Genomic DNA, 10,586 nt, shown 5'->3' on the forward strand with positions numbered 1-10,586 from the left:
TTTTTTTTTTTGAGACGGAGTCTCGCTCTGTCACCCGGGCTGGAGTGCAGTGGCCGCGTCTCAGCTCACTGCAAGCTCCGCCTGCCGGGTTTACACCATTCTCCTGCCTCAGCCTCCCGTGTAGCTGGGACTACAGGCGCCTGCCACCTCGACTGGCTAGTTTTTTGTATTATTTTTAGTAGAGACGGGGTTTCACCATGTTAGCCAGGATGGTCTCGATCTGACCTCGTGATCCGCCCGTCTCGGCCTCCCAAAGGGCTGGGATTACAGGCTTGAGCCACCGCGCCCGGCCAGAAAGAGACTCTTGTCTCAAAAAAAAAGAATCTGAAGACAGTAACAGCAGAGCATTGAACCCCAGAGGCAGTGCTCTTCAGCACATGAGGCCCAGGGTGGCTGCACAGGACAAGTGCCCTGCCCCGCCCCCTCTCTCTGCTCCTCTCCTCAGAGGCAGCCTCTCCTGAACTGGCTCTGGCTGTCACTCTCGTGCATGGCTTTATAGGCATTTCAATGCACATATATTCTTCCCTGAATGACAGGTAGCACTGTCCTGCTTCCTATATCTGCTTCCGCCTGCTCCTGGATCTGTCTTCCTCTCCACACTCTGAGCCCTGTGGATGGACAGGGCTCACTTATTCATCATTGGAGCCTCGGGGCCTAGCATGCAGAAGGCAGCAGCAGTCAATGTTTGCTTCATAGAATGCGGGAGGGAGCACTCTGGCTCCTGGGGCATCAGTGTCCTCTTTGCCATGCAGGGAACACAGGGTCAGCAGAGGGGGTCCGTGGAAGGAGCAGCCCGGGCCCGGAGAGTGTGCTGTCCTGTGGGGTGATTGGGAGGTGGGGACCCAATGTCCTGGGCTTGGGCTGTGCCTCCCTCCTCTCCCTTTGGGAGGCAGTCCTGCCCCGCCCTCAGGTGTCACCACCTCCAGGGGTTGAAGACATCACCCACCCCAGTTCTGTCCTGTCCCATAGGCCCGTCTCTACTACATTGCGGCTGCCGTGGTTGCGGTGACTTACCCCGTGTGCAGCAGTTTACTGTGCCTAGGGGTGAAGGAGCGGCCAGGTATGGGGTGTGGTGAGGAGGGAAACAGAAGCTGGGGACAGGGGTGGTTTTTGGTTTAGAACTCTGCGAAGCCAAGGTGCCACCCTCCTGCATTGCAGACCCCTCCACCCCAGCCTCAGGCCCAGGCTTGAGTTTCCTGGCTGGGCTGGGCCTCACTACCCGGCACCCGCCCTACCTGAAGATGGTGATCTCCTTCCTGTTCATCTCTGCTGCTGTTCAGGTACCTCTGGCCAGCTGCCCCCAACAGGCTTGGTGCTGGCCATGCAGACCTTGCATAGGTTCAGGGTGCCGTCTCAGCCTGAGTTTTATAGGGAGAAACCTATGGCTGGCGCATGGCTCAGAGGGGCTGGTGCTGGGAGGGAGATCCCGGTAGGGCCTGTGGGACTGGAGGGCCAGGGCCTGGGCACTAGGAGGCTGACAGTGTCTGGGTGATTTCCTCTCACATTACCGGAAGCGTAGTCAAGTCCACCTGATCACAGCTGTGCAGGTGATGAGGGTGGCCTAGGAGTGGTGTTTATATCTGTGTTGGCAACAAGTGTCCTTTGTGGGGGAAGGGACTGTATGATGGTAGCAGCAAGCCAAAGTCCCAATGGAGAGGCCAGACTCAAGACCCTGTCCTTGCCCTTAACTTCTGAGCTCCTGCCATGCCCTGCACATACCCACTTCCTGTCCATCTCCTCAGGTGGAGCAGAGCTACCTGGTCCTGTTCTGTACACATGCCTCCCAGCTACACGACCACGTCCAGGGCCTGGTGCTAACCGTCCTGGTGAGGGGACCTGGGGTGGTGGAGGCTAGGTCACTTGGGGCCCTGAGTTGGGGACATGTGTGGCCAGAGTTCTGGTGGTCCACATTTTGGACTTTGCTTTGGTCTTGGTCACCCACATTCCAGCAGAGGGTAGAACTGGGGCCAGGATTACAATGTTCATAGCCACTGGTTTGAATCGGGGGCAAGGCCAAGGCCAGGCATCCCATCTAAAAGCCAAGGCCTTGAGGTCCCGGGTGAAGGCGCTGGCAGCATGGCCCTGGCGTGACGACACTGTCTGCTCACAGGTCTCAGCTGTGCTGAGCACCCCGCTGTGGGAGTGGGTTCTCCAGCGCTTTGGGAAGAAGACGTCAGCCTTCGGGATCTCTGTGAGTGAGGCAGGAATTAAGGGTTGGGAGTGGCTGGAGGGGAGAGGCGAGGGAGGTGACCATGGTGCCTGAGCCGGCGTGGATCTGTGTTCCCTTGAGTCTTCAGGGCCTGGCACAGGGTGAGGCACGGGGGTCATCAGTCAAGAGCCATGTGTGAAGGAGCAGGCCCCGCGAAGTAGCAGGTGGCAGGACAGCCAGTATGTGTGTCTCCCCAGGCGATGGTGCCCTTTGCGATCTTGCTGGCTGCTGTGCCCACAGCACCTGTGGCTTATGTCGTGGCCTTTGTATCTGGCGTGAGCACTGCTGTGTCCTTGCTGCTACCCTGGTAGGCTGGGTGTGGGGGCCTCATGTGTGTCCACAGTGGGTGTCGCCTCCTTCATGTCAACCTGCTGTCTCAGGTCCCCTGCACCCAGCCTGTGCAGGAGATGGAGGCCACCAGCTCCATCCTCAGAGCCCTCCTGAGAGGACACCAGGCAGTAGGAATGGTGGGCCCGGCAGGGGCCGGCGGGGGTACGAGCACACAGGCCATATGCTTTTCTGGTGGCCATTCTGGTCCTGGGCACAGAACTCAGGGATGAATCCACCTTGGCCTCTGTCCCCAGAGTTCACAGGGTGCTGGTGGCCAAAGGGCTAGGAGGGCTAACTCGATGCCCCTGCCACAGGTCCATGCTGCCAGATGTGGTGGATGACTTTCAGCTGCAGCACCATCACGGGCCAGGCCTGGAGACCATTTTCTACTCCTCCTACGTCTTCTTCACAAAGCTGTCTGGTGCATGTGCCCTGGGCATCTCCACCCTCAGTCTGGAGTGAGTCCCAGGGTTAGAATACAGCAGAGGCACCAAGGACCAGTGGGTGGGAAGAGGGCAAAGCCCCCCACCTACCAAGCTCGGGGCACCCATGAGCCTGAGGCCTAAGCGCTGCTCTTTGGAGAGTGTTGGGAACCATTTCCCCATGTTTCTCTGTGCATGAGACTGAGAGGGCCAGCCCCCCCATTCTCAGTTTTCTCTAAACTCTCCCAGGTCAGCCTGTCTGTCCCCTTGACACTCCTCTCCTGATCTCGCCAGGAAATGAAGTCCACGTTTCAGGAGGGGATGGGGTGAGGTGTCTGGGGCCCCTCCACTCAGGGTGCCAGGCTCAGCAGGCCCTGCCCTAAGGCTGGGTGATGCTTCTCCAGGTTCTCGGGGTACAAGGCAGGGGCCTGCAAGCAGGCAGAGGAGGTAGTGGTCACCCTCAAGGTCCTCATCGGCGCCGTGCCCACTTGCATGATCCTTGCTGGGCTCTGCATCCTCATGGTCGGCTCCACTCCAAAGACGCCCAGTCAGGACGCCTCCAGCCGGCTGAGCCTTCGGAGGTAAGCCCTGCACGTCCCCTGCACCCAGGGAGGCACAGTGTGCGCTGCTGGGGGAATGACTAACACCAGTCTGCAGACGTCCCTGCTGTCACACAGTCCTGCCTCTGGGACACTCTTTCCTTAGCACAGGGTCACCCTTTTCTCCTGGATTTTCTTCTGTTACCCTGGCCACCCCTTCTCAGTCTTCTTCCTTTGATCACCTGGTAGACTGTGGTATGTGAGGGTTCCCTCCTTGACTCCTGTTGGTTTTGCTCTCCAAAGCCCCCTCAGTACCTCATCTGCTAGCCTGACCCAACTCAGGCACCCCTTGTGCCTGGTGACTGCTAGAGCTGCCCCTCCAGCCTGAGCTTCCCTCAACTTCCAGAGCCACGTATCGCTGGCATGCAGACATTTCCACCTAGTAGCCCACAAGCCTGGCACTCAGTCTCGATGAACCTCAACAGAACTGATCTTGTCCCCCCAACTGGCTCCTCCTTCTGTGTCCCTGTCTTGGTGAATGGCACCATGGCTCCCCCTGGGATGGAAGCCTGGGAGTCTTCGGCTCTTCCCTCCCACGGGCAATGCTGAGCAGGTCTCTGACCTGGTCCTTCCCCTACCAGAACACCGACCCCACTGATGGGGAGGATTTACTCACTCTCTGATCTTCTGGGGAGGCTATGGGAACCCTGAAGGCTGGGGCTGGCTGTTTTATTCCTTTTTGTATCCCAAGAGCCCAGCACAGAGCCTGAGGCCAAGCAGGTACCAAGGAATCACTGCTGCAGCATCACCATGTCTGGCCCAGCAGACGTGCATGAGCACCCAATGTTCACCCACATAAGGTCCTCAAGCATGCACACATCATGCAGGCCCACGCAGGACAGGCAGTGGGTGGTCCCGTCATCAGCCACTCCCTGCCCAGGGTGACGGCCTCGGGCTCTGCAGCAGAGAGATATCAAGGGCACGCTTCCCAGTCAGGGAAGGCCAGGCAGATGGGCAACTGCTTGATGGCACCTGGAGAACCAGGGTTGTAGCTTATTTACAGGACTTGGGAGGGGAGGAGTTGAAGAGGAGTTACTGGGAAGACAAGGAGCAGCCACCAAACCTTCCACGGGTTTCTGCGGCAGGACAGAGGGAGGGCCCACACCACTTCCATCCTTCTCCTTGGCTTCCTTCCCTTCCCACAGGAGGACCAGCTACAGCCTGGCGTAAAGCTTGAGAGGGTGACCGTGAATGGACACAGAGCCAGCACCCTTGGGGTCTGACATCGCCCTCCTCCGCCCTTCAGCACCCGGCCTGGCAGTTTAGCGCTCGGTCTTTTTCCCCGGGATGTGGAGTCTTTGGCAACATGTCCTGAAGGGACTGGCCTGTGCTTCAGGACCCCACTTGGCATTCCTTGTCTGTTGCCTTCAGACTATCTCAGATAGACCTGTGTCCCTGACTAGGCCAGTAGCACCTGCCTCTAGAAAAAGGAAGCTCCTGCCCAACCTGGCTTGTGGACCCTGTGGGAGCCCCAGGCCCAACAACCTGCCCACGTGGATAGCAAAGCTCCCCGACAGAAGGACAGACACAAGGACTCTTGTTTGTCCCAGGGCTCCAGTGGACATCTGCTGAGGACACAGAGAGGTGAGAGTCACCACGTGAATGGGCAGAGTGTGGACAGGCAGATATGCCCAAGATGTACGATTAGGGAGACCAGACAGACCCAGGGAGGCCAATGGGCCCCAGGGAGAACGGGACAGCAGTGGGGATGGGGACTGAGCAGGGTGGGCGCTGAGGTGCTCCTCAAGCCTCTCCCAGTCCCCAACCATTGATGCGACTGTTTCTATCAGGGTCAGAAATGGCTATCGAGCCAGCAAAGATCCATCATTTTCACAAATAAAAGCTATTTGTGTGGAAAGATTTTTCTGAAATTTTATCTTACAAAAGCACGGGAACTACAGTTTTTTAGAGGCCATGTTTTCGGGGAAAGAAGGATCTACGGAGGTTTTATTTTACAAAACAAATTCAAGGGTTGATCTGCTATTGAGTCTGTGCAGTGTGACCGTGGACAGACCTCTCATCCCAACTGGAATCCCCAGAGGAGGGAAAGGGGAGAAAGCCTGGTGCCCTTGAACCTGGCTGCTCCCCTAGCCACATACCCCTGACTTGCATGTCCTTAGACCAGGGACACCATGTGGGAGCAGGGCGGGTTCCTCCTTCCCTTTGGAGGAGTCACAAAGTTAAGTCTCTAGAGTGGCTCAAAGCAGCAGGCCGCCGAGGTGGCTCATGGGGGCTGGGGCTAGGGGAGGGCTGGGGAAGCTGTGGGGGGTGTTACGCTCCAGCAAGTCCTGCCTGGAGAAGTCTGGCACCTAAACAGGGGGCCTGGAGTGCAGACTCGCCCCCTACATTTCACCCCAGCTCCTACCCCTGCCTCCTTCATGGGTTCAGCTCTCCTGAGCCCACAGCTAGGCCCCGTCCACTCGAGATCTTCAGCTGTCTCTGAGGCGCAATCCCCCTGAGGCCCAGAACTCAGGGGCTCATAACTCCTTAGATATGACGCAGTCCTCAGAGCTGAAAGCATCTCACTGCTTCCACAAACACGGTGGCAGAAGGAACCCAACCTTGCCGGGGGCGTGTGGGGTCTGACCTGGTCTTTCTGGTGCCTCAACTCTCTGGCCCTTATGACACTGACGTGAGTATCTGGTTCCTGAGGTCACAGGGCACCAGAGAAAGAGCTGGGCTCAGCTTCTCTGCATTGCCCCTTCTGACAGGAAGCTCTGCCTCCCCGTACTGTGCATGGACACAAACACACACACACACAAGCAAGCACACATGCACGCTACCGAAAACAGGAGAGAACGTTTCTTAATGCTGGGATATCACAGGTCACGTGGAAACAGTACCCAGCAAGACAGAAGGCAATGTAGTTTCTACCACGTTATCATTTTATGTTACGCTTTGGCAACCTGGGCAATGCAGGCAGGATCAGAAGCTTGTGCCAGATTCTCTGCTATCGATTATTTCCTGGCAGTGCAGTGGCAGGAAGCAGAGCTATACTGTGCAAAGGCAGCTGCAGGGGCTCTCTGCAGAGTCAGAACCTCCGGGAGTCAGGAGTTAAAGCCCAGAGACAGGAGCTATCATGGGCTCGGAGCTGGGCAGATGCCCTGAAAGGCATCATTGCATTTCTTCTTCACAGCAGTCCTGCTGAGCATTATTCGCATTCTCAGATGAGGAAACAGGCTTAGAGAGATTAAGCCACTTGCCCAAGTTCAGTCGGTGGTAGAAATGAGTCTTTTTGGTTTTGTTTGTTTGAGACAGAGTCTTGCTCTGCTGCCCAGGCTAGAGTGCAGTGTCACAATCATAGCTCACTGGAGCCTTGAACTCCTGGGTTCAAGTGATTCTCCCACCTCAGCCTCCTGAGTAGCTGGGACTACGGTGCACACCACCACGCCCAACTAATTTTTCTTTTTTTTGTAGCAATGGTGCCTAGGCTGGTCTTGAACTTCTGGGCTTAAGCAATCCTCCCCCTTCGGCCTCCCAAAATGCTGGGATTATAGGCGTCAGCCACCATGCCCGGCCCATTTACCGCTATAGCTCCTCAGAGCCCAGAAGTAAGTGTTCAATATGAATGTTTGCTGAATGAATGAGCAAATGTTCCTATCACCTTCATCCTAAAACAAACACCACCACCTTTTATTTGTTCCCTTAGCTTTCTGCTCTCCAAATAATCTGCTTTACTGTTCTCCTCTCACCCCTCCCATTCCTGTCTCCTTTTCCTCACCTGCTATTCACTCCTTAACCAGTTAAACCTGGGCTTGGCTTCCAACACTGAGACAGTGCAGCCTGACAGGATGAACCCCAGCATCAAAGAAAAGGAGATGGTAATCTGTATGTTACTTCCCTCTTTTACTATGGTTGACTTACTCAACAAAACTGAGCCTCCATTTCTTTTTTTTTTTTTGAGATGGAGTCTCACTCTGTTGCCCAGGTTGGAGTATAGTGGCGCAGTTTTGGCTCACCACAACCTCCGCCTTCCAGGTTCAAGCGATTCTCCTGCCTCAGCCTCCAGAGTAACTGGGATTATAGGCACCCACCACCATGCCTGGCTAATTTTTTGTACTTTTAGTAGAGACAGGGTTTCACCATGTTGGCCAGGCTGGTCTTGAACTCCTGACCTCAGGTGATCTGCCTGTCTCGGCCTCCCAAAGTGCTGAGATTACAGGCATGAGCCACCATGCCCAGTTTCTTTCTTTTTTTTTTTGAACAAATGTATACACTATTACATAAACCTCAGGATGGCTATGAGAGAAGACATGACCAAGTAGCAGACCAAGGAAACCCTTAGTGACCAGTCAATTAATGCTGACAACTCCTTTTCAAAATTCTGTCTTGGGCTGGGTGCAGTGTAAGTGTGTGAGCCTTTGGGAGGTCAAGGCAGATGGATCATACGAGATCAGGAGTTTGAGACCAGCCTGGCCAATATGGTGAAACCCCGTCTCTACCAAAAATATAAAAATTAGCTGGGCATGGTGGCAGGCGTTTGTCATCCCAGCTACTCAGGAGGCTGAGGCAGAAGAATCGCTTGAACCAGGAAGGCAGAGGTTGTAGTGAGCTGAGATAATACCAGTGCACTCCAGCCTGGGCAATGGAGCCAGACCCTGTCTCAAAATAACAAAAAATACCTGTCTTCCCCTGGACTGCATGACATCACCCTCCTGGTTCTTCTGCAGCATCTCTGACCATTCGTTTTCTGTCTTTTCCTTCACATCTTTCTCCTTTGATGCTCCTTAGCCATCGTGGGCTTCTCAGGGCCACGTGATCCCACTCACTATCACCACCTATCCACTACTATAGACTCTTATTAACCCAGAGCTCTCTGCGGAGCTCCAGAGCCCCAGATCCAACTGCCTATCTCAGTGTTTGGGCAGTTAAAACATCATACATCCAAAATACATCACCTCTGCACACTTGTTCTGCCTCCTGCATTTTCAATAAGTTACATCAGTGTTACTGAGCAAAACAGCTTGCTGCCTGATGCACACAGAAGCCAGTACTATGGCATCAGATTTTTGAGAGAAGAAAAGCCTTATTACAAATCAACCAACAAGTCAGGCATGGTGGCTCACGCCTGTAATCCCAGAACTTTGAAAGGCCGAAGCAGGTGGATCACTTGAGCCCAGGAGTTTGAGACCAGCCTGGCCAACACGGTGAAAGGTGAAACCCTGTCTCTACTAAGATACAAAAATTAGCCGGGCGCCTGTAATACCATCTACCCGGGAGGCTGAGGCAAGTGAATTACTTGAACCTGGGAGGTGGAGGTTGCAGTGAGCTGAGATCACGCCACTGCACTCTGGCCTGGGCAACAGAGCGAGACTCCATCTCAAATAAAAAACCAACCAACAAACAAAATCAACCAAGGAGACAGGAGTCCAGCTTGAATCTGTCCTTCCTGTATTGGTCTTAAGGTAGCACTGATATCATATAAGGTTTAGAGGGTGGGTTCTGGGATTAGCAGGTGATTGGTGGAAGGAAAGGGAGGTCTGGAACGTCTCCAGGGATGCACACTTGTCTCCTCTTGGGTCACATGTGCAAATTCGGGGAGAAGTTAGTATGAAATGTGGTGGAAATTCAGGCTGTGACATCAGTAAGCATGTTCTACGCAAACTCTAGTCAGCCAACTGATTTCAGCCAGTTTTGTTATATTACAAGTGGAGAGAGTTTCAGCAAGCTGTTTCTTTTCTGAGACAGGGTTTCACTCTGTCACCCAGGCTGGAGTGCAGTGGCGTGATCTGTTCACTGCAACCTCCGCCTGCTGGGTTCAAACAATTCTCCTACCTCAGCCTCCCAAGTAGTTGGGAACACAGGCATGAGCCACCACACCCGGCTAATTTTTGTACTTTCAGTAGAGACAGGTTTCACCATGTCGGCCAGGCAACTCGGTCTCCCAAAGTGCTGGAATTACAGGTGTGAGCCACCGTGCCCTGCTCTATTTCTTTTCTTATCTGCCATCCTATAAGCTCAAGAATTCCTGCTGGTCACAGTTTCTTTAATCCTGTAGGGCACAGTTTCATCAGCATCTTTCCAATCTACCGAAAACCAAAGACTTGGTGTCTTCTTAGGTTCCTTTCTCCTTGATTAGCTCCAATTAACTCCACTGTCTCATCCCCGTATCTACTGAGTGTGGATTGAGCAAAGGAAGTCAAGGGTAGTCTATGGCCATACCACCCTGAATGCGCCCGATCTCATCTGATCTCGGAAGCTAAGCAGGGTTGGGACTGGTTACTTGGACAGGAGGAGGACAAGGGTTATAGTTTGTGGATTATCAAATGGTGAAAGTTATTTGACACTGGACAGAAAGTTGTAACACCAGATATGGATGGATGTGGCTCACAACACATGGTGACCTGACATAGCTGCCTGCTATGTTTGAGGTGTAGGCATTTCTGTAGTCTGTGGAACTCAGTTCAGCTGGGTACAGTTTTCTGATACCTAGTGTTTGTGTGTGTGTTCTGTAGAGACAGGATCTCTCACTTTGTTGCCCAGGCTGGTCTTAAACTCCTGGCCTCAGGTGATCCTACTGCCTCAGCCTCCTAAGTAGCTGGGATTACACACACAAGCCCCCGTTCCCAGCTCTAGTGTTTCTTAAGGACAAAACTGGTGTATAAGTAATAGGAAATTCACATTACGCTGTACTTGTTCTCTAATATCACAGCCATGTTAGAACAAATTTGGGTTTTCAAAGCAAACATAACTGAACAGAGTATATATGTGTATGTATATAAATATATAGAAATCCTAAATGGTCCCTGTGACATAAGAAACACACATTTGGTCTCTGCCCCAGGTTCCTGGCACAGAGCTTCTAAAATGCTAGTAACTCCCTGAGTGGTAGGGGTGAGGGGAATATCTTTTGTTATACATAATAAGCACTTTTCAAACAGATCTGAGTTTATGCTAATGATATGACTCACAGAGGATGGGGGCTGGTTGCCAGAGAAACCAACCATGCGATTAGAAGGTTGAAACTTTCAGCCTTATCTCCCTACCGGGAGGGGACAGGGGCTGAAGACTGAGCTCATCATCAAT

General features: G+C 53.6%; 1 protein-coding gene across 4 annotated transcripts in view; it reads left to right on the forward strand.

Annotated features, from left to right (window-relative positions):
• The window catches only part of MFSD2B (MFSD2 lysolipid transporter B, sphingolipid), a 16,250-nt gene extending 10,855 nt beyond the window's left edge, over positions 1-5,395 (forward strand). For 2 of the 4 annotated variants that reach the window (XM_017893344.1, XM_017893346.1), the window contains exons 7-14: positions 970-1,060; positions 1,159-1,280; positions 1,743-1,826; positions 2,111-2,191; positions 2,407-2,516; positions 2,854-2,997; positions 3,366-3,542; positions 4,706-5,395. In XM_017893344.1, the coding sequence (XP_017748833.1) occupies positions 970-1,060; positions 1,159-1,280; positions 1,743-1,826; positions 2,111-2,191; positions 2,407-2,516; positions 2,854-2,997; positions 3,366-3,542; positions 4,706-4,730 (834 nt within the window). In that variant the 3' untranslated portion in view covers positions 4,731-5,395. Of the gene's footprint in view, positions 1-969; positions 1,061-1,158; positions 1,281-1,742; positions 1,827-2,110; positions 2,192-2,406; positions 2,517-2,853; positions 2,998-3,365; positions 3,547-4,705 lie in introns of those variants that run through there. The other 2 variants (XM_017893347.1, XM_017893345.1) reach the window with 2 other exon arrangements.
• Positions 5,396-10,586: the final 5,191 nt, after the last annotated feature.

Source organism: Rhinopithecus bieti, unplaced genomic scaffold (assembly GCF_001698545.2).
Source record: "Rhinopithecus bieti isolate Rb0 unplaced genomic scaffold, ASM169854v2 scaffold_23816, whole genome shotgun sequence".
Classification (NCBI taxonomy): Eukaryota; Metazoa; Chordata; class Mammalia; order Primates; family Cercopithecidae; genus Rhinopithecus; species Rhinopithecus bieti.